The 24,751-nt window shown below is 40.4% G+C and overlaps 1 protein-coding gene across 1 annotated transcript in view; it reads left to right on the plus strand.

The window, feature by feature from the left end:
* Positions 1 to 24,223, plus strand: part of sema3d (sema domain, immunoglobulin domain (Ig), short basic domain, secreted, (semaphorin) 3D) — a 97,393-nt gene extending 73,170 nt beyond the window's left edge. The window contains exon 17 of the mRNA XM_072435729.1: positions 22,384 to 24,223. Coding sequence (XP_072291830.1) covers positions 22,384 to 22,797 — 414 coding nt within the window. The 3' untranslated portion in view covers positions 22,798 to 24,223. The remainder of the gene's footprint in view (positions 1 to 22,383) is intronic.
* The last annotated feature ends 528 nt before the right edge of the window (positions 24,224 to 24,751 follow it).

A 24,751-nucleotide genomic window follows, 5' to 3' on the forward strand; every position in this document is an offset into this window, starting at 1 on the left:
TCTAAATGACTTTGGATTAGCTCCTGACCCTCACCCCTGTGTCCCTGGCATCAGTTGCACCTTTCTTTCTTTTTTTTTTTTCTAGTGATAATAACAAGAACAAAAACAGCACACAGACATTAGACAAACAGAGGGACAACAGTCTAGAAACTTTAGAGCGTTCAGTATGTTTATAAACCACTACACATTGTCAGTGTATATATATATATATTTTTTAATGTATTCATTCATTTATTTTATTAATACCGCCTCTTGTTGGTCCTGCTAGCCTGAGTGTGTTTTGGTGTATGCAGTTGCACCTTTCTCCTCTTTCTGACAATCTCAACAAAGTAATAACTACAGAAGCAAATAGCAATAGTAGCAAGTCGCAACATTTTTTTTAGAAAGTAGCAAACAAAAAGTAGCAAGTCGCAAAAAAACTAATTTAAGGCCACGTGATCAATCATACAGACCCAAAGGTTGGTGGTTTGATTCTTTGTACTCTGTCACTCTGTCACACCTTGCGTACCTTGCGTACCTTGCGTACCTTGTGTACCTTGCGTACCTTGCGTACCTTGTGTACCTTGCGTACCTTGCGTACCTTGTGTACCTTGTGTACCTTGCCTATGTATGAATGTGGCTGTGTGGCTCTGAGACCAGGGAGTGACAGCAAATGAATAACGCACAGAATTGTAAAGGGATTCTGAAAAAAGAAATGCATTATTATTACCTTAAAAGTGCCAATAAAATCACGTCTGACATCAGCAAATTTTTCATCACCTCCATGAAAGAATTTACTACATTTCTAAAAGCATTTAATAGATCTGGATTTATGAAACAATGGGCTGTTCCTCCGTAATTCTGTCCTTCACAAAGCACCTGCAGGCGGTGAATGCAGGTTGGAATACCCACAGGTCGTATGTTCTCCACACACGCTGCTGTGGGAGCTCGTGTCCACACACACACAGACATTATTGATATTTATGAGTGACCAGGGCATTGTGGAACTTTTCTGAAGAAGGCGGGAAATGTCAAGAATCACAAACCAGACGGCCCCGGGGGAAGTTCTCAGGTCGGGCCGGGACCACCTCCAAGGCACACCTGAAATGCTAACTATGAATGGCATCTTTATTGGTACTCTTTAGTTGTTCAGGAAGTTGCTGAAAATACTTCAGCCCAATGGAAACTTGACATTTTGAAGTTTTGAACTGTAGACTTTCAGAACGTGGCCATTGTACCATAAATGCTAAGTGAATTATACCATTATTATGATGTTATTCTTTGGGGATATTGGTTCTTCTGCTTTTCAACTTTGTCAATTTGAAGATGGCTGTCAGGGATGACACGCTGTAGCTTTACTTAATGCTCGTTAGAAAATATATATATGTATTTAATAGAAATGTACTTGACATGTAAACTCACAGTCAACCCTGTGTCGTGGCGTGGGAGGAAAACACTCCACTTTCCCTTTTTAAGATGTTTACTTACAGAATGTGCATTTTAACAATAGGGATGTCAAGATTATAGGGTCATCGATAATTGTGATTATTCAGGGCACAGTATGATCACAGGAAACCAAAAATAATAAAAGTGATAGTTTTAGAAACAAGATTTAAGTATTTTTTGTTCAATATACAGCCCAAAATATAGACTCAATAACTTTTTTGTAATCTAGCTTTATTTTGTCTTTCAGAAAGTAACATTTTGTCACTAACTTGAGGAACAGTAACCACCAATGTCAGACCAGAGAAGAAAATGAAAGATTTCACAGTTTTTTGGTCACAGTCTCAATAATCATGACTAATTGTTAAATCGTGATGTTTTTCCTCACAATAATCAAAATGCAAAAATTTTATATTATGACATTTGAGTCTAATGGACGTTGTTGACACAGCTTACAGTTACCCAGAGAAGTGAACAGATGTAGACAGTGCTAGCATAGCAATAGCATTTATTGTTGTATCCTGGATATTTATACACATTTGGGCAGATGGAACACTTTATTTGTCTACTTTTGGTACAATGTAACTCTAAAGTTGGCGTTTGCTGTTGAACAGTGGATGACAGAGCAGCTTTTCTACATTAAAATGAGTGAATTGTTTACTCCCACCCCCGATTATAAAGTATAGCTATGGTATTTGAAAGGTACATATTCATATATAGTGGACACGTTTTCTCAAGTATTAAAGAATAAATGAAATAAACAATCATGTTGGCTAAAATTATGCAAAATACGCTCTTCACGTTGTATTTGAATACTCGGCTAGGTGTGTACTGCCCTCTGCTGGCACCAGGAGGGTATTGGTTTATTATTTATCCATGCTTTATTTCCAAATTTTGTCAATCCAACAATTCTCTGCAAAGACATTGACTCACCAAAAATAGAAGTCCATCGTTTTTAAAGTTGTGAAATAAGACATTTGAATAAAAAGGCGCCGTGAAAGGATAAATGGCGTACATGTGCAATTTCCGTGTCAAACAGCTCATTGGACGTTACCCGACTGCAGCGCTGTGTCCGAGGGCCAAAAGCGTTCACAGAGGAGACGGGATGGAGGAAGTAGCAGGTCATATGTTTATGTTGGGAGGTGTGGACAGGGGAGTCTTAGAGATGACACTGGGTTGGTGAAGGGGACGGCGGAGACATGGTAACTCAGCACCTGACGCCCTCTGGACAAACAACATTCAAACGCAGCTCATTTCACTGCCGCACATGTAAGAATAATGCATCAAACTTAAAGCTTTTTTTGGACTACAAGCTCCCCTACACGCTCCCCTACACGCTCCCCTACACACTCCCCTACAAGCTCCCCTACACGCTCCCCTACACACACCCCTACAAGCTCCCCTACACGCTCCCCTACACATTCCCCTACAAGCTCTCCTACAAGCTCCCCTACACACTCCCCTACAAGCTCCCCTACACACTCCCCTACAAGCTCCCCTACACACTCCCCTACAAGCTCCCCTACACGCTCCCCTACACACACCCCTACACGCTCCCCTACAAGCTCCCCTACAAGCTCCCCTACACACTCCCCTACAAGCTCCCCTACACACTCCCCTACACGCTCCCCTACAAGCTCCCCTACACGCTCCCCTACACGCTCCCCTACACGCTCTCCTACAAGCTCCCCTACACACTCCCCTACACGCTCCCCTACACGCTCCCCTACACACTCCCCTACAAGCTCCCCTACACGCTCCCCTACACACTCCCCTACAAGCTCCCCTACACACACCCCTACACGCTCCCCTACTAGCTCCCCTACACGCTCCCCTACAAGCTCCCCTACACGCTCCCCTACAAGCTCCCCTACACACTCCCCTACACGCTCCTCTACAAGCTCTCCTACACACTCCCCTACACACTCCCCTACACGCTCCCCTACACACTCCCCTACAAGCTCCCCTACAAGCTCCCCTACATACTCCCCTACACGCTCCCCTACACACTCCCCTACAAGCTCCCCTACAAGCTCACCTACACGCTCCCCTACACGCTCCCCTACACGCTCCCCTACAAGGTCCTCTAAAAGCTCCACTACAAGGTCCCCTACACGCTCCCCTACAAGCTCCCCTACAAGCTCCCCCACAAGCTCCCCTACTGGGGCCTGTCACGCTGTATATGCTTCAAAATGCGGCCCTCAATGACAAAAGTGTAGACTTTAAGTGAAACAGATCTTTAAGTTGGACAGATTATGTTTTATTTGGACTGTTATTGTCCTTTAAACATGCTTTTGAGTTATTTGATTTGGCATGTCTTGTTTTAGAACCATGTCTAAGTACATATTTACTCGGGATCCAAAATACATACTTCTCCAATAGTACTTTACAAAGAGTGAGCCAAACTTAAAGAGCACTGTGCAATCAGGTTGGTTTATTTACATGCTGTAAGTGAAACGAATGAGCTCATTGGTCATATCATTTCAAACTAAATCAAACTTCTCTCACCCCAGCTCATTGATTCTGCAGAAATCAGTGATATTTTTCAGCCTCTGTGATGTTTTTTTGGCTTTCTCTATTCCTCATAAGAAGACATGAGACGGACCACGCGAGTCCCTCATAATTAGTTAATCAGCGATGAAACCGGTCCCATGACTGATATCGAGCTGTATAAAAATACTGAGAGATTGCGGGCAATTTAAGAATAGAAAGTAGACATTATTTGGCAGCCATTTAAGCCATGCAACTGGCACGCTGACAACACAAGAACACATATGTAATTAGCACTATTTAAAGGCAGAAATGCTCAGAACGAGAAGGGCAACGAAGAAGATGTTTATTTTAGATATGCATGTTTTAAGGGCTATTAGAAGTAGATATTATGATATTCTTGATACTCTTTTTATTATTATTCTGTGTTGAAAGTGACTGTATTTTGTACTATAATAAATATAATGTTAGTATGGTAACAGAGTCATATGTATAGCACTAGTACATCAGTGTATCCTTTGGTGTTAAAAAGGGTCTTATTTTTTTTCAGTACAAAATTGGTATTAAGTCTTTTTTCATTTGCATTGAAATTTGAGCTGAACATTTGATTATTATTACGACACTATTTGCGACTGGGACTGTCCTTTTTGGATGGGACACCTGCTCACCCCATGTGGTTGTGCTCTTCTTTACCAGTTTGTGCATCTGTGCCTTGTGTCTAGTGTCCTACAGAGCGCGGCCCAGGACGTGCATGCGTTTTGGGAGGTTCGGGGGTAAAGGGCGGCTCTGTTTGTGCGTCCAGTCAGGCTCTGATATGTGACCTATTGTTCTGAAGAAAGTGTTGATGGAAACCCTGCAGGGGCCCTTCCTCCTAGTGGTACAGATGTGCAAGTCTTTCTCAAGTGTGACTTAAAATGCCCTTCAACAACAACAACATTTCTTCAATGCAATCTCACCCCACTTCTCAAAGCGTTACAGTAGGCTATTGTTGTCTCACTTTGCTCCTCTTAAAATGATGTGGCGGCCATTTTGTGCCAGCGGCCCCTCCGACCAACACTCACGCCATATTCATAACGGCAAAGTGGGATAGTGTCTTGACCAAGGAGGAAACAATGTGTGAAAATGATGTGCCACATACGCCTGAACTACTCTGTGAGCCTCACAAAAAGCTCAGTTTCAAATGTCACAGTTTGGTGACGTGCAGAGGTGGAAAGAGTTCCAGAGTTCCCAGTGCTGTTTTTATATCTCAGATTCAATCAGATGTATTTGATAGGGGATACTCCAATTTCCTAAAACCAATGCAAAAACACAAAGGCTAATATATATGGCGAGCTAACACAAATTCTGATACAGAGTAATGTATACCGTAAAAGTCAGAACAAGAGATATTTACACAGAAAGATAGTGATGTCTTTTGATCCGCAGGTGCCAAAGGGTTTAATTTAATTTGCGGGTTTCATTTAATTTGCAGGTTTCATTTCATTTGCGGGGGAGGGTTATAAAATGTTGAACGCCATCTTTGCATTTAGACATGTCAAATTGAGTTTCTCATTAGATTCATTTCTCAGTGAATATGAGTTGTATTCTAATAAAACACAAAGCATTTTGAAGCTTAAAACACAGAGAACACATCTAAACGGTCCGTACTGTCCCCTTTCTCCTTGTTTTTTATGTGTGAGTTGATTTACCTGTTTCTGTCTGTGTCTCCACGTCTGGCTCTGCTCCTGCGCTTGTACTTTGCGAGTGACTGAGCAACAAGAGAGAGCTTCCTGCTATAGCGCCCCTAGAGGCCGTTAGCCGGTGAAAATCTATAAGTGAGCCACATTGCTGTATTCAAAGCGTGTGAAATTATTACCACTTTTACCATAGTTTTAGGGACATTCATTATTTTAAGTTACAAACTATGATATGCCGAAGCGAAGATAATCAAAAGAATGTTTATGGTCCATAACGATACAAAAATGATACATTTATTTAAAAACCTGGCCTATCACTAAATTCCGCCGCTCTTTTCTCTGAGCATAATATTTCTAAACATGCACTCATTATCCAATTGGACAATCTCTACTATTTGCTGTTAAATGTAGATGGTGAATTTTGACCAGTGTATGGTGTGACTCTGCTAAATATAACAATTTAACTTTTTACAAATGCATTTAACGTCATTGGTTATTTTCTTATGTGATCAGTTAAGCGACACATCATTATTATTATTATGCACATTTTGCTTTTTTGAGCTTTCAATCTTGTTCTGACATTGTTCCCTCATCGAAAACATACCTGGAGTAGCATTTAGCTTCATTCAAGTTTGAGACCCACTGCTCTAGACTCGTCCTCTGTCTCTCTTCTGTCTAATTAATCTTAATGAATATGCATGAATGACTGTGTTATTATTAGCCGCGTGGTTAACACCTTAAATGGGACGTAGAGCCATTTGAACGCTCCAGCAACAACTTGCTAATGTTGAAGTCTTTGTGTTCTCTGAGCTTTGAACGCTCTTTTCGAGGAGCGACACCTGCTAAAGTGTTTTTTAAGTTTGTTCATTTCTGTTGCTTTTTATTCCGTTCAGTTATTTTCTGGTAAATATGTATATTGTTTGCCACACTTATCATGCTGAACTTGCAATATGCCAATTGTTTTTTGTTGAAAGTCTGCCTCACAATCTCCTTCACTTTGCCTCCGTTTGTGTTCCCTCTGGACACTCTTATGGAATAGCATTTCACAGTCTATAGGTTGTGTTCATATTCTAGCTCCATTTGGTTACATTAATGTCATGTCATAAAGCTGGGCTCAAAAAAATAGGTAAATAATTCATAGCACATGTGCAGCAGAAAATAATTGCCAAAGTAAAGAGGAGCACAGCGACGCGTGACAGAACTGATTGACTTACATTGTCATAAAATGATAAAGCCCACGCTCAGTTTTCTGTGAATCACCTGTATCAGTGACCGTTGTAATGTTTGCAGTGCTTCAGTGTTTCATGCTTAGTGACTTTCTGTGATTGAAAAACCAATCCAGCGACTTGTTAGTTCAGGATCAGAGCTTTTAAAAGAGGTTTGACATGTGGCCGTGGTTAGAGTTAAAAACACTTGGCAATGCTAAATGTGGCTCCAATTTTAGCACGGGTCTTCAGTGCACTAAAATATGCCTTAGTTAATAAATGCTCAACGCAAATGTGCCAATCATATGTGGCCTCTTTCACACAACACCATCCAAAAAGAAAAAAAGACCAAGAACAAAGGTTTCTTTAAATGTGGTGTTGTGTTCCTAAATTTTAGCATTTTCTCCTAACTTAAGAAAATTGCGCACGTGCTACCAAGTAAAAACGTTTATTTTGAAGAATCACGTCTTTAGAGTTGAATAATGGCACCACTTTCTGAGGGTGTTGAAAGATTTGACCTTTGTTTAGTTTCCTAACAGAAAATATATTTCACTTTGCTACAGTTTTTGTTTCTTGTGAATAGACACAGCAATTATAGAGATTTGAACCATAAATCAGGTCAACAAAATATAATTATATCTGAGAATTCAAAGTCTTTATGACATGTTTCTATGACTTAGTTTGATGGTATAACACCTGTGGTAAATATTTATCATAGTTTTACTTCCATTAAGTTAAGAAAAAAACAAGTTGTGAAAATTACAGGAAGTAGTGCTGAAATGGAATCCCTCTGTGATGTCATCAAAATGTGACGTGTCGTTGAAAACACAGAGACAATTTACACTTCTAACAGTTTCAATGATCGTTTGTCAAACTATTGTGTCATTTATATGGATTGTGGCTCTTGTTTACAGTCTGGTTGCTAGGTAACAGTTGTGGAACTACCTCTTCCTATGTCATAATTTATGCCCATGTCCAAGTAGGAAGTACAATTATTTTAACTTTACAAAAATGGTCAAACTGGGGACAAATAGGCAAAATATGAATACAATCTGAAATATAAATGTGATCACTACGTTTTAGTGAAATGTGTAGTCTAACCTGTCATGCTGACTTTGAATAATTAAAGGTTAAACTTCACTTCCAGTCCGTGCATATACCGCTCAGCTAAAGCCTGTGCGTGATGGAAATAGGACTTTTAACAGATTTAGAGGCTTATTTTCACCTGAACGCATAAAATATGAGCGTAACACATGCGAGTAATGAGCTTTGTGTGACGGGACGGGAACGATACGGAACGGGACTAATACTATGTTAGCACAGACACAACCTTTGTTTCATCAATCATTGGACTGTGCTGAGTAATCTGCTTTTCTTGGCTCCAGTTGGTGTTTTTTCAGGGACAGTGTGGAAATGTGAAAGTGCTAAGTACTTTGCCACAGTGAACCCTGACAATTGAACTTATACAGAAAATAAACGATTTCAACATTTTGTCATAAAGGGGATTTATAAGGGTTTTGAAAATAGATTCTGAGTTTATGAATTCAAATGAAAGTGGAGGGCTTGTGTTTAGGCCTGGGTTATAGTTCATCTCATTATCCTGTTTGTGCCTAAATATGTTTTATTATTTCACTTAATCCACTTTCATCCATACATTTATTTGGTAACTTCAAAGTCTGTTTTCTCCACATGCATTTTTCTCCCACAGAGACATAAAGATCAGCCCTTAAAGTTGCACCAACACCAAACTTTACAATCGTAGACTTCACGAGAGTCTAACGGATCGTTCAGAAGGATGTGTAGAACTCTAATTCAAAGCTGGATTCATTTAAGTTCTAACTCCTGATAATATGCGGAATTTGAATTTTTACATACGTTTTTAGTAAGATCTATTTAACTCAAATACTAAATAAGTTATCCAATATTTTTGTTTCTGATAAATGAACAAAATGAAGCCTGGCTCTGTCCCAATTGCAATTTTGGTTATTTATATTTACACAAAAACAGGCTTTATCTATGTCTTAAAACATAAAAACTGAACTGAAATGTTTATCTCTGCAGGTGAATGGAAAAATACATAAAATTCAACCCAATTCGGATTTTATCTTTTTAAAGAAATAAAAATAGGTTCAACATTGATGTGCAGTTCCAATTCAGACACTGTATTTCCTTCAAAAGTACTTTATTGTTCATGGAGGTTATATTGTTTTTTTTATCTGAAAAAATCTTTAAACTTTGGGAAGTTTCATTCAACATATTGAATTTAGAACAGATTTACTTGTACTTTTTGCATTTTTCTGCTCTGCCAAAACTACACTGAGGTTTGTTTTTCAGGATTTCAGTAAATTCCAAGGCCATTCTGGTTGGAGTTTGCATGTTCTCCCTGTGTTCGTCCGAGTAATAGAGTAATATAAATATCTGGGAACCATGTTTGATTCTCATTTGACATCATTGCAAAAAAATCACAACAGAGAAAATGTATGTGCTGCACAAACAAAGATCCTCAGCGTTTCTTTGAGAGTCTCCTCACTTTCTCTTTTGTCTCCTGGTTTGGTTCTCTCTCTTTGAAGGAAAATAACTGCTTAAACACATCACTCACCAGGAATGATATCGCTATTTTACATCCTTTATTCCATTCGCAATTAGGTGATTGAACTCTGTCTGATGTCCTTTTATTCTTGTATCTAGCCTGAAAGTGTTCACAGCACATACTGTACAGGTACTTGTGTACTGTACTTTTGTGTGTGTTTTCTTGCCCTTCAAGAGATGAATAAAGTGTTCTGCTTTCTGAACATTAAAGTGCCTATGACAGGTTTTTACGATTTTCTACTTTTGACTTTATTTGGTGTATTCATACCGGTATTCATACCTGTTGTACGTATGAATTATAGTTTTACATCAATCGAGTTGGTATTTGTGGAGAAATCTGTAGAAAATGACAGGAGGTGACATCACACTAGGGACACACTGCATAATTTACACAAAAGAAAGAACTTCTTTTTTAATCCTACCTTATTCAACTAAATAAAGTCGCTCTCGTATATTTTCATTCGTCAAATTAAAATAAATTGTGATGAGTTTTTGCCCAGTGTTTGCTGGGTAATTTCCTAATGTGATGTCATCAATTACAAACAGGAAGTTAAAGGAGGTTGAATGGACGATTTTTTTGGCCCAAATCTGAGTCTTATTTCCTCGTGGCGTGGACGATTAGTCCTGCCACGTATCAATCATAAAACGCACCTATCGCTCACCTGTAGCCTCGTGTGGCTCGTCCCACGTTCCCGCGTCTCTAAGCGCATTGATCTATCATAATATAGTTCCCTCAGTGTACGGGACAAAATGAAGACGGAGAAAGACTGTTCGAGCTGGCTCAGAATAAGACGGAAATCTACGGGAGACGAGCGATGCGATCCGTTGCGCCAATAAACAAACGCACGTGTGTGTTGTATCAGTCCACACGGGGGAGTGGCACGTGCACTTCTGCTTCAGTTCTCAAATCGCCAAAAAAAACGTCCATTGCGCCTTTAAATTATAAACCTAAAAAAATTGCTATTCTGGATATACTTTTTATGATTTTTAGCAAAACTCAAAATAAGTTTCTCTTAACTGCATTTCAGTTCAATGAGTCGTCCGACCTGTAGGGGGCACTTTAAGAATAAGACCACCTCCCGCTCCATTTATCGCTCCAGCAGTATTGAATTATGACACAAACGTACAGAACACATTTTCCTACAGAGATTTAACTTCTTCTCCATCTAAACATATTCGTCTCGTTTGGACGACTTTCAAATTCATTCGTTTTGGCACAAAGTTATTTTCTTATTGATGTTGTGCTTGTAACAGGAGAATCTCATTGAAAGTCCTGGCAGCACAAACCCACCCTGTGGTCTCGGGCCTTTCACAATTCCCGGTAACAGCCTCAATAAGTCAACGACAGTGATAACATTCACAATCGTCTTGGGGCTGTGTAAACTTATAAAAGTCTGTTAAAAAAATTAGATTCATCCGAAGTTTTGTCAATTTTGGACTGGAAATAAAAAGTCGTGCCATAACTGTCACGTTTTGGCATTAATCTGTTGCATTGATATTCAAATTAAAACAAAGTGTCGAGCATTGACTGCAATATAACTTTATGGGTCAATTTATCTTGTAAAATGGAAAACGGATCAAATAATGGGCGTTAGCAAGTTTACTTTGACTAAAGAGAAGCGTGAACGTGATTAACATACGATTGTCAGAATAATCACTGTAGACAAACTTTCGGATACCATTAAAATCATTTGGAACAATGTCATAGTAACACCCAAAACATGCACAATAGGGTTTGCTAAGATAGTCCTGACCAAGACTGGCTCATACTCTGGAGACGGGACCCCAGGCGCCCACTCCTCCTGACACCCCAGCGCCATTGAAGAGGGCGTCAAATGCAGGGGACAATTTCTCACCTTAAGGACAATAAAATATGTATCGTAGCCTTAAACTAGTGTTGACACCATTGATTTATGCCAACGTACACCACAGAAAGAATTCCATTGTCTTTAGTTGATGCCATAAACCACGTTCCGACTGGCCCTGCTGCTCCAGACCGGTTCTCTTTGGAGGTCCCTCTGTCAATGGCGACCTGCATTTCCATCAAAGGGTGTGATGTCACCCAGACATAACAAATGTTTTCTACATTTGAAATCTAAATCGTACCTGAATTTGTTCTTTCTTAGCCAGGCCGATCTCAGCAATTCACAAAAGTACGACCCGTTATTGTCGCTTGTCCGTTATATCCGTTTGTGTTGCTGTGAGACGTGGTTAAAGAGGAAACAAGATGCTACCTCTGGTTTATCCTTAGCATTTCTGCATTTATTTCACTTCTCTGCAAAGTTTCTGGTTTTGGGTGATGTTAGATGTGTCTGTAATATTTTGCGTCTTAATGCAAGTGCAGTGCATTGATAAACAGGAAACAGCTGATGCTAACATGTGCTAGCTTGCTAAGTCCACTTATTTAATGTGTTGCTTATGAATCCATCTACGTAGTGCACCTTTAACTTCCTCTACGGTTCCCCTGTTTTATTATTACCGTACTTTTGGGGATATACAGCGCTCCTGAATAAAAGCAGCGCACAGAGCAATTTACAAAGAAAATATATATTGTACATAATATATGGGCCGCACCTGTCAATAAACCGCAGGCGCCCTCATTGAAACATGAGATATTTATACATAAATAAACGCAGTAGTATTGCGTCTTTTGAAACGGGAGTTTCACTGGGAACTATTAGACTATAAGACACACAGCATCACATCAGAGCTGTCCCCTCTGTCCCCTCTGTCCTTGATGACTCTGTGTGAGCTGATTTACCTGTGTCTGTGTCTTCACATCTGGATCATCTGCTCCTGAGCTCGTACTTATCGAGTGAGTGTTACGGTGTAACATGAGAGATTTACACAGAAACAGTCTATGGCAGTGATGTATGGTTGTCTTTTGACTTGTCAGGTCTGGCCAAGAAAGTGTCATTTCAATCCGGCAGGTTCTAAACTGCAGACCCGTATATCACATGTGATCTGAGTGTGTCTTTGCGTTTCGCCGCGTCTAGATTTACTTCCTCATTAGGCTTATTTCTCTGTGAATAATCCAACGCTTGCGCTTCCTGCTAGATTGCCCCCTAGTGGCCATTTTTGCCAGTAAAAATCTATAAATTAGACGCACCGTTGTGATAACCTCAGGGTTCAAGTTGTGTGTAAAATAGCTTTTTTTGGTAGATCTATTTTGAAATTTGACTTCTCTTTCCCAAGGTTGGTTGGTAGTTGTTCACCCCCTTCAGTACTATTCGATCCGCCCGATTTGTCCGTCCAGACATTTCAAATAGTCATGCTTGTGTTTCTTTGCCATTGTTGTTTCCTGTGCCGGTCAGACGGGTTCACGTGCAACTTGTGTACCCCTATGTACCTGCCCAGTGCCCACACGTACCAGTCTGCTCAGCCTCACTCTGACAGACAAGCACCATAGCAACATCCCAGCTCCAACCTGCCGGGACCTGACCTCTCTGCGGCCCCCGACTACGAGCACATTTTTTACAGTGAATCAACCACTCCGGTGCGCTTTTGACCTAAGTTCTTTTTTATTCTTTAAGCCTTGGCATAGAAAACCCACAGCAGCTCTCCCTGTAAGCCGGCAGAGCGGATACTTCATACAGACTTCAATCGAGCAGGCAAAGTTATCAATGTTAAATCAATGTTATCACTGTAAGCTCCAAATCAGAAAAAACATGTTATTCATATTTTGTGGAGCGCTATTACCATGCACACAGCAACACCTACAAGCCAAGTTCCAGTTATTATGTTTCTCAATGCAGCAGTTCTTTTGTATGATGACAGTAACGATCTAGACTGCTCTGATAATTGAGCAGTTTATGCAGATTTACTTTTCCGTGTCTGGCGTGAACCAATACAGACATTTAAAACTTGATTTTGATATAAACACAAAGGTTTGCTAGTCAATTCTAGTAAATTTATGTCCTACAATTCATATATTTTTATAGAATGCAACTCCAAATAACAGCTGCTTTTTATTTTATTGTAGTACGAGGCCTTACTCTTGTTCTGGTATAGATCACGGACCGTTCTGAAACTAAGATCTACTGTGTCCTCTTTCTTTTACAACCGTACTAACCGCCTAAGATCCTGGCTCACTGACGGTTTCACTGTAATGCAACATCACGAAAACTCATCTTTTGGGGCCGACATGGATATTTCTAGCTTTTGTTTTATTCATCCGTCGACTCTTTGGATAAATCTGCTGTTCTTGGCCGCTGTCAGTGTTTTTAGGAGACGGAGTTGGAAATGTAAGCCTTCAAAGATGTCACTATCATCAATTCAACTTGAACTATAGCTGTGTTTTGCACTTTTTGCCAGCGAACAATCTATCTTCAAACTTCAAACTTTGGCACGTGGTCTTTTTCTGGAAGAATATACACTGTCCAACTATGGATCCCACTGCGCTGAAGCATAAATGACTGTAACAATAAAGCATATATCGCAGGATTAGTCTGTGACGCATGCTTTATGTAATCGCTCATTATTAACTGCTTGATTAAGCTGGCCGTAACCGTATTCAGCATTTAATATGATTTGTGTTTCATCAAAAAGAGGCAGTGAAAATGAGAAAGGAACTGTCCTGGAATCTGCTCATGTGGTTATGCACGTAGCACAAACGAGCAACGCTTCATTATAATCTCACAATAAAACCTTTCATTCAAATGTTGTGAATGACTACAGGCACATTTAACTATTTTGGGAAATGAATAAACTGTTGTTTTGTCTTGTTTGTGGATTTTTAGCATTGTGACTCGCTTAATTACGTTATAATGCTTTGATTTGATGAAAGGACTTGAGTGTTATAAGTTATAATAGGGTGCACGGTGGCAGGTTAGCGCTCTTGCCTCCCAAGAAGGAGATCATGGGTTCGATTCCTGGACCAGACCAACATCACATGATCTCTCTGGGTGGAGTTTGCATGTTCTCCCCGTGTTACCGTGGGTTCTCTCCGGGTTCTCCGGCTTCCTCCCACCGTCCAAAGACATGTATGTGTTAGGCAAAATTGGTGACTATAAATTGGCCCTTGTGAATTAATGTCTGTGTTGGCCCTGTGTTGTCTGTGTTGGCCCTGCGACAAGTTGGCCACTGTCCAGGGTGTACCCCGCCTAAGGCCCGAAGTCACTGGGATAGGCTCCAGTCACCCGCGACCCCGAAAGGGAACAAGCGGTAGAAAATGGATGGATGGATGGACTTGAGTGTTATAAAGGGCTCTGTAAATAAAGGTTGACGACTGATTGATTAAATCGTGGCCACATCACAGTCTGGAGGTAACAGTAGAGCGCTTAGGTTGTTTCCTCCGGTTTGATTTAAAGCAGATTAGCTTGGTTTAAACGTGTCTTGCCCTGTCTTCTGACTTAGAGAACCGTACGGGCCGGTTAAAGCGATCCAAAGCGGAGCGGTCTTTAGCCAAGAAAGCGCTAACACCGCGGCGTGTTGACCGGACCTTAGAGGGTCAGGTCAGCAAAGACTCAAAAACAAAATGACAAAAAGATAGAAGCAGAAAATAATCATTCTCACCAAACGCTGACTTGATCTTGTGATGAACTGCCGTAGTTCAACTGATGCTAACTTATTTGAGCTTCGCAAAACAAAGCTAGCTAATGTTAGCATCAGCTGTCTCCTGTTCATCAACAAACCCTAAATATTATATTTCCAGTGCAATAATGCATCTAATATCATCAAACCCACTGTCATTAAGAGACATTAAATAAAACATAAATTGAATAAATGCAGATAAATTTGACAGTAAATTGAAGTAGTTTCCTGTTTACTCTAGCTTTAGCCACGTCTCACAGCGACTCAAACTTTGAATTACTAAATGTCTGCAAACATATCACGGAAAAGTATATACAAATTTTAATATATTTAAGAAGATTGCGTGTGTTTATAAGCAGCATTCATTATTACTGTCTATAACCCTAGAATTCATTTAGTTTTTAACAAATAATTTGGTCCCTTCTCTGGCAGCCGAGTGTCCAACATTAAGCAGAAGCGGTCCATCTTCCCCGTCTTCTGTCTTGTTTGCTCACACCTCTCTAATCTTCCTCGTTTCTCAGTCCATTCTTCGTCTTCACAGTTTCCCACACATTTGTACGTCTGAGGCCCTCCCGACAGCAGCTGCTCTCTGCACCTGGAGCCTGAGCGAGCCTGAGCGAGCCTGAGCTCACGTGATCCTCCATGCTTTCATGCACTTCCTGATCCCCCCATAAAACGCATTGATTAAAGATGTTTGGAAGAACTTTTCAGACTGAACGATGTCATGCTATGTCGGTCAAACTGTTCTCACATTCTCAACGTGAGTTCTGGAATTTTGAGATGAAATACAAAAGTCACCGTGATCCTGTTACTGAGCGTAAATAACAAATGATCTTCTGGGAAAATAAACCCCATAAACAGACAGAACACTCTTACTGTACACATAATATCATGATGCGCTTTTCTGGACCTACTTGTCTCCATGGAGATGTTATTCTTCTCTCTGGAAGGTTCTAAAAGGTGGGGCAGGTGGTATCAGGCCAAGTTACAGGTCGGATCTGTGGAGAGGCAACTTAGCTCACAGTGAGAATGATTTTCCTCATCAAAAACACCTCTAATTGAAGTTGATGATAATGCCATACTATGGAACATCACAAGCCGAGCAATAAATAATAAATCAATGAAGACAATCTAGTGTCCCAGCAAAAAAAGAGATCTAGTGCACCTTTGAAATACAAATAATATCAGTAAAGCAATTTATGTCTAAAGTATGATTATTATATTCTTAAAATGTTATTTGTGCGTAAAAAGTTTTTCTAACTTTTTCTTTTAATAGTGAAACGTACATAACCTTATGGATAATCGTAGAAAATGTCCTTTTGACATCAATGTAGTCATACCAACTTAAAGGCAGAACTCCGATTTTTTGGCCCAAATCTGAGTCTCATTTCCTCGTGGCGTGGACAGCGATAAGTCCTGCCACGGGGGAGTGCGCATGCGCCCTTCCACTTGAGTTCTCAAATCGGCAAAAAATTGTCCATTACGCCTTTAAAAATGTCATATGCAAAGGCCTTTCTGATATTTGGCTGAACAATGCCAATGTTAAAAGGGAAAGTACCAGAAAATGTTAGCATGTTAGCATGCTATTGTTAGCTTTATCGTGAAGGCAAAACTCTGCTCTGGCCTCTGAAAGTTATGAAAAGTGCAGATAAACTCATATCAGGGAATAATTGGAATGCTCTGAATGTATTTCAAAAGTGAGGGTTGAGTTCGGACAGCAGCAGTTTATTATTTGTATTTTTTTAATTTTTTAATCTTTGTAATGCATGCATCATCACAATGGATTACAAAGACATTAAGTCACATGTACCAAACAAATCCGGGATTGTATTGTTTTCAGGTCTATTAAATCCCTCATTAGAAGGCACGAGTAGTTACTTTGATTCTGTCATCTCCAAACAGCTGTCCAGTCTAAGCATTGCACACTTCAGTACAATTATTTTACGTACTATTAAATAGCGGTGGATCCATCATTAAAGGGTGAGTCAGTGCACCTGCAGATACACGTGTTCAAAGACCCCTAAAGCCGCCCGGTGCCTTTAATAATACGCTCCGAACAAGTGAAGTCAGCCCATCTGGACCACTTTACATGTCTGGCATCGCTGTGTCGTCACAAATGCCATAACTTCAGATGGTTCGAAGACACACAATGAGTGCAAGTACTCATTAAATGCAGATATGTTTCCGTGGTGATTTCATGTTTTGAACAAATGAGCCACTTTGCTTGAAATCCGCTGCATGTGGTGTGAGGTGAGAAAGGGTTGAGGACAAGTTGAGAACGGCTCTGTGAAGTGCTCACGACACATCATCAGTGTCAAGAGGAGACTCCAAACCTCGCACGGCACAAGTGCACTCTTATGGCTGTTTTTTATTTAAGAGACATAATATGCTCTTTTTCAGGTACTTAGAATTGAACTATAACATAAACAGATCATCATTTTACTTTTTATGTCATCGTAAACCTCATTGTAAACCACAATATTGATCTAAAACGGCTGAGAAATAGAAAAGGTTCATTGACTTCCTGTTCGTCATTGTGACATTTCATTGTAACATTAATTTATATGTTTTTATTAAAAGTTGCTACATGACTATGGAGGGCCCTGAGTGCCATGTTAAATTAGATAATGCTTTAATTAAAGGATTAGAAGATTAGAGGATTTAATACATAACAATGCATTTATTAAAATATGATTTGGTAAATCTTTCAACAAGACATTTTATTAAAACATTTTAAAATAATATCTCGCAAATTATTTTTGTTACGAGTTTCTTAAATTATATTTAGTAAAACAATTACTGTATTATAGCTTCTCTGATTAGACTCTACATTCACCTCTGTGATTAGCTTTAGCTTTACCTTGTCCTCCTCACAGAGAAAAGCAAATATAAAAGGTAACTATTAAGGAGCTCTCTTTTGGTTGGAGCAACTAGTAAACCAATCAGAAAGCTCCTTACTGCTCCTTACTTTTAAATAGACTTATAAATAAAGCGTTATCCCATTTAACGTGGCACTCAGGCAGCGTCCTCCATACGAGACATTTTAAAGTCACTTGCAGTCTTCAGTTCACAAATAATCACAGCTAAGTACAGGGATGTGGGCGGGGATAGGGTGAAGGTGAAAACAGGAATTTTCTCAGTTGCAGGACAATACAGGATCAACTCAAACATGCAAGAATCAATCAAAATAAAACTTTGAGGAAACTAATGCTGGGTTAAAATCTCTAACCCTACAATAAATAATACATGTTATTTTTGTTGTCTGTCAGAATCTCCCAACTGCCGCTTCACTCCTTATATTTACCAAAGAAAATGTGGACGAAATTAGAAATCAGATGTTCTTCTGCGCCTTGTGACCGTTGATAATTAGAGTAAATGAGAAGCCAAAACTCCCCAGCACGTCAGCGTCACAGAGAATTCAGCAATTTGTTTGTGTTCAAAGGCTTCACTTTGAATTGGAAGAAATCTTTATCAGCCCAGATGATAAGAGACTAAAATGACACTTGATGTTATGAGAAACATACGATAGAATAAAATAGTATCTTTTTTGGGGCCTTCTCATCAGTTCCTCCAGTGTCCAGGGGAACCGACTAAACGCTGGAGCAGGTTGAAGCACATGCTCTGGCCCACACACTGTTTTCTGCAGCTGTGTTGGTTTAGGCCCGTGCCACATGACCAATCACTCTGGACGCCATTAGCCATTAGCACGCTACGCTACATGCTGCTCCGCGCACGCACGCTAGCCCCACCACGCACCGGGCTTTCCCTTTGTCCCGCCATCACCACACTGGCGACCTCGTGACCCCAGCGTGGCGGGTGACACTCAGCACACCCATTTGAACGCGCTTCCTGCTTCAGGGGTCATTAACGTGTTTAACTCACCTCGGCGCTAACTCGGGCGTGAACTTCATGTGGTTCAACAGCGCGGTGGGGGGCAGAAGCAGGCAGCGTTTGAATAAGTGCATTGTCCAAAAAGGAGAGAAAAATGGAGGGATTATAGTCTTTACTTTTCCTAGATTTATTGCTGGGTTCAGATAATTCTATGGTTGAAACTGGGGCAGGTAAAATATGTTGAGTTTGTACAGCGGGTGGTTGAAAAGGATGATAAGGCAAAATAATGGTAGGGATTATTCTAATTTTAATTAATCAAAATTGCAAATTGCCAACGATCAGCATGGGTCTTTTTAATGCAGAGGCCCAGAACCAATCATCTGTCAGGAAAGTATGTGGAGCAGAGATCAGACGTTGGATGATGACATTACACTATTTTTGTGTTCAAAGGGACTCTTCATTTATGTGGTAAACTCGCTATTTTTTAATCTGTTTGTAAAAAGAATGGATCAAATCAAATAAAACATTGTGATTGCTGCTGGTTGCTGCAGAGTTATGAGTTTGATTCGGTCAGTTTGCTGAATGTCCTTCCCTTTCTCTTCACCATTTCAAGCTACACTGTCCTGTTCAATTAACTCTGCAGACCAAAGCATTGTTTGAGAAAGAAAAAAAAGGAATTGTGATTGTTAAATACAATGATATTTCCGAATGCCAGCCCTAGCAGTCAGCTTAGCACACCTTCAACACAACAGGGAGTGCAGAGGTTTTCATTTTCTTAAATATAAAACATAAAACAAGAAAAACAAACACGGCAAGACCATAGAGAACAACGAGAGGCTTCCAACGAAAAGAATGTTAAGGCGCACAAAGGGTCATCTGTGGTTTCAAAACACTATGCACACTAATGAAGTGGGCTTGATTAGGATGTCATTTGACCTTGAACACACACACAAGACTGGCAAAATGTATTCCAATCCAACTTTATTTGTAGAGCACTTTAAAAACAACAAAGTCGACCAAAGTGCTAAACACACAAATGCACATAAGACAATGTAATTTAACAGAAAAAAACACACATAAAAAAGACTAAAGTCAACATCACCACTTGTGTTAAAAAGACAGAGAGAAAAGGTGCGTTTTAATAGTCGACTTAAAAACAGACAGTGACTCAATTTGCCTGAGGCGCACAGGGAGCTCTTTCCTGAGTTTTGGCCAAGGAACAGAAAAGGATCGACCCTTGTTTTTCTCTTTGAGTTTGGGTCAAGTATAGATTGGTGAGTCGAGCTGAGAGAACGTGCAGGAGTGTGCGGCTGCAGCAGGTCGGACAAATACTGAGGGGAAAGGCCATGGAGACACTTAGAAACAAAGGAGATCATTTTAAGCTCAATGCAAAGAAACCAGGAGCCAGTTCATAGAATTTAAGATTGAGGTGATGTGTTCTTGTGTTTAGTGCCAGTTAAAAACTGAGCAGAGACATTTTGGACAAGCTGTAGTCGGGCCAGTGATGCTCGGTTAAAACCGACATAAAGTGCATTACGGTAATCCAAACAATTTCTAATAAAAGCAACCATTAAAATCTCAAATTGATGCCCTGGAACAAACGGTTTGGCTCTGGACAGTTGCCTGAGCTGAAAAAAGCTGGATTTGACCACAGAGCCAATTTGAGCATCAAGTTTTAGAGCACTGCCTAGCTTCACTCCGAGATTTGTTGTTCCTGGCTTAAGATGGTTAAGAAGAGGGCCAAAATCAACATTTACGCAGGGGGTACCATTTGGGCCGAACAACAGGACCTCAGTCTTTTTATCATTACAATTAAGAACATTCAAAGACATCCTTGCGTTGAGTTCATCAGTGCAATGTAAGAGTTGCTTTATGCAGCGACCATAACACAGTGACCGCCATCTGTGGCTAAAAGAACATCATTAAACTCTGAATAGAGCAGTCAGTTTGATGGACTTTAAATCCTGGCTGAAACACCTCCAGAATGTTGGACCCAAATAAAAAAAGTTTTCAACTGGCTGAACACTACTTTCTCAAAGACTTTGGCAGGGAAGTTTTGCATTTGGCCTGAAATGTGTTAAAGCTGATGAGTCCAGGCATTCTTCTTGATGAGGGGGTTCACCTTTGCATGTTTATAACCAAAAGGCTCAATCCCAGAGGCTAAGCTAACATTGGTAATATCCTATGGTGCCATGATGAGAAGGGCTTCTTCAAAAAGCAGCAGTGGGACTGTATCAGAAGGGAGTGTCTACAGAGCCGCGGCGCGCGGCCGAAACTGCCATGTTATTTTGTGCCGCGGCTCCTGAAACTGCTGCGCTATTTGACCGCGCCGTTTTAGACCGCACCGGGTTAAGGTTAGGGTTAGGGTTAAGGTTAAGGTTAAGGTTAGGGTTAGGGTTCGGGTTAAGGTTAGGGTTAGGGTTAAGGTTAGGGTTAGGGTTCGGGTTAAGGTTAGGGTTAGGGTTAAGGTTAAGGTTAGGGTTAAGGTTAAGGTTAGGGTTAAGGTTAAGGTTAGGGTTAAGGTTAAGGTTAGGGTTAAGGTTAGGGTTAGGGTTAAGATTAGGGTTAAGGTTAGGGTTAGCCATGAGGCTATATAGCAGTGCCGCGGTTCCTGAAACTGCTGGGCTTTGACCGCGGGGGGGCCGTGGCTGCAGAGCCTTCTTATCAGAAGGGGAGAAGTTCTCATGTGGCCAATCGATTCAATCAATCAAGAGTGTGAAAACCGACGTTTTGACGGGTCATGATTAGGAGTTATAATGGAAGCCCTGGTGCTCTCTACCTTCTAACACACAAGCAGTAGTCTTAAACTCAATACTTCAGAGAGGACTCTTGTTTGAGCACTTTCTCAATATATCAAGATGCTGGTAATTTATCGCTCATATCTCCTGCAGCCTGGCAGCCCGCATCACCTCATTTAGCCAAGACTCATGTTTAGATTTAGGAAGTCTTAGTCTAATCTAAAATGGCCTGACAAAAAAAAATCATATCGAGAGTACAATCACTCAACATCTAGGGATTTACTTCCAACGCGGCTGAGAGCAGATTTTGAGAGAAAACTGCACAGAACTGAGCCAAAGTTGAGGGGTTTGACATATAATGACGTTGAGGGGGACGTCGTCATATGAGGGGATCGGAATGTCAAAAACAACCGGCATATGGTCAGAGAAACAGCACCACAGACAGATCATAATTGAATCATTAAATTATGCAACCTAGATTATTTGACTTTTAGTATCCGTCTGACTGATATCTTTGCTTTCACTAAATAATCCACTGCTGTACGAATAATGCAGTTGATTTAGAATTTAAGGGGAAATTACCACTGACAAACAACTTGAAATAAGAAACATTTAAACATTTAAACATTTAAAAATGTTGCCCAGTACCAGTGGTTGAGTGGTTAAAGCTACAGCACATGTGACTTGAGATTAATTTCCTGCTCCGACAGACAATTTGCCGAATGTCCACCCTCCTCTCACCCTCATTTCACGCTGCACTGTCCTGTGGAATTAAGCCTACGATCAGAACTACACAAACTGAGATTAATATTCTGATTTCAAGCATAACTAAACTGATTTGATCTTGTTTAAGTGCAGTTAAAATATTGTAGTACCATTCACCTTTTGTCCCTCTTCCAGATCAAAGCAGACGACCGCATGCTCTACACAAACCGAGGCCTCCTGATCCGCTCGGTCCGGCCCTCAGACGCCGGCTCCTACACGTGCCTCGCTCAAGAGCACTCCCACTTCACCCACACCCTCCTCCGAATCCAACTGCAGCTGGTAACGCACGCACAACTGGCCTCCAAACCCGCCGACGATGTCCACCTCAAAGCTGAGCCCAAGCAGCGTTACAAGGACTACCTCCGGGTGATGAGCGCCCCCTACGGCTCACTGGAGGAGTACTGCGACTCGCTGTGGCTGGAGAAGAGACCGTCCAGGGCCAAAGGAAGAGGGGCCAGCAAGTGGAAACACATGCAGGAAATGAAAAAGAGCAGGAACCGGAGACACCACGTGAGGGCGGAGAAGGAAGCGCAGCGTTTAATCCAGTGACTTTGTTTGGTTCAGATTCAAATGTGTTTCAGCTGTCCATAGCACAATTCCAATGTTTAAAGTGGTTTTATTTAAGCTCATGTTACGTTTAATTGACTTTATTTAGCTTGTTGTAGCATGTTAGACTTTCCCGTCTTCAAAAACAAACCTTGACTAGATTTGCATTCATCCATGCTTGGCAAAAGGTGCACTTAGTTACTTTTCTGTGGCCCGGGGCTCATTTTCAGACAGAGACAAACCGGCTATAGTTTCAAAAACAAATTTCATAAACATGGCACCGGTTCACCACTGAAACCGCTGTCATACACGTACAGGGCCTGAGTGTGGCGCTGTGACATGGGACAGAAGAGTTCTCAAACGCATGCAGAAACTTAGATTCTGAATATAATGATAAAGCTTCAGAGAGGTCGAAACATGGTGACTTAATGGACTTAATGGGGACTAACTCTGCTGTGGGCATTTGCTGTGTCACATGTGGCTCGTGGTGCAGTGGATGAGCGAGGGTTGTGCAGTAAACAGTAAATAAGATGTTGATTCGCTGTAATTGCGGTGACCAGAAAACAGCAAAATAATAGTTCGGAAAACATGCAATCTTACTGTGAGCCGTCGTTTAATGCTATACTGTGTTACCGTATTTTCCGCACTGCAAGGCGCACTTAAAAGCCTTTAAAAACGACAGCGCACCTTATAATCCCCTGTGCCTTATACAAGGATTAATTCTGGTTGTGCTTACTGATCTCGAAGCGATTTTGTATTGTACATGTTTTGTTTCGATTAATGCACCTTATATTCTGGTGCGCCTTATATGTGAAAAATAATCGAAAATAGACATTCATTGACAGTGTGCCTTATAATCCAGGGCATTTTATAGTGTGGAAAATACGGTATACTAAGTAGGAGTGGGGCCCGTCACCAGAAAATCTACATATTGCACCTTTAAGTATTAAAAGTTGCGTTACTTTGAAGCATGCATCTGTCTGTGGTGAGTTGACAATAGCCATGCTGCTAATTTTTCACATCAATTGCTTCACTCCCCACAACTGCCATTAGAGGGCGCCAGACACCTACAAAACGTCAAATATCAATGAAATGATGTTCAAAACTATTAATATCTGACACTATAAAGCACAGTATATAAAGCCAGTCCAAAGAAGAGCTCTGCATGATTATTTGTGTCAGCTGACGTTGACCGTTTAAAGAATGTGCTCATTATTGTAGTTTGGACACAGTTGGACAAAGTCGAGACTGTAAATATGAATATGACGTGTACAGGAGCATGCCTAGTTTAGTCCTTTATGAAACTGTACAAATATAATGATAATGTTTGTTTTGATAAGAATTTTTTTGTACAAATGTCTCACTGATTGTTTGTCACGTTGATTTTTTTGTTGTTGTATTATTTAATAAATGTATACCTTAAATAAAAGTATGTAGCATCATTTTGACAAGAGGTAGATGCGCAATTAGTCGATTTTATAGATTTTGTAATATAAAGCTTTCCTTCTTAGCTAGTGCTGCAAGATGAATCACAATTATTTAAGTCCTTTGCAAACATTATTACATTAAACTATAAAATGATCCCGTCTTCCGTATATATATATATATATTTTACACTACATTTATATATATTATTTCTCCTGGACGTGTTTAAAATGTGACCTTTGAACAAAATCCAATTATTGAAACATAAATAGCTCAAAACTATATATATGTAATACTGATCTTAGCAACAATTCAACTCAATATATCAAAAATAAATGTCTTTTGAACCGGGGGTCTCGCCGTGCACACTAATTAGACTAATTTCTCAGTGAATATGAGTTGGATTGTAATAAAACACAGCATTTTGAAGTTTAACAAACAGACACATCTGAGCTGTCCCCTCTGCTCTGTGTGAGCTGATCTATCTGTGTCTGTGTCTTCACATCTGGATCATCTGCTCCTGAGCTTGTGC

This window comes from Eucyclogobius newberryi, unplaced genomic scaffold, assembly GCF_026437365.1.
Source record: "Eucyclogobius newberryi isolate DKJ021-1_F unplaced genomic scaffold, fEucNew1.0.hap1 SCAF_7, whole genome shotgun sequence".
Taxonomy (NCBI): Eukaryota; Metazoa; Chordata; class Actinopteri; order Gobiiformes; family Gobiidae; genus Eucyclogobius; species Eucyclogobius newberryi.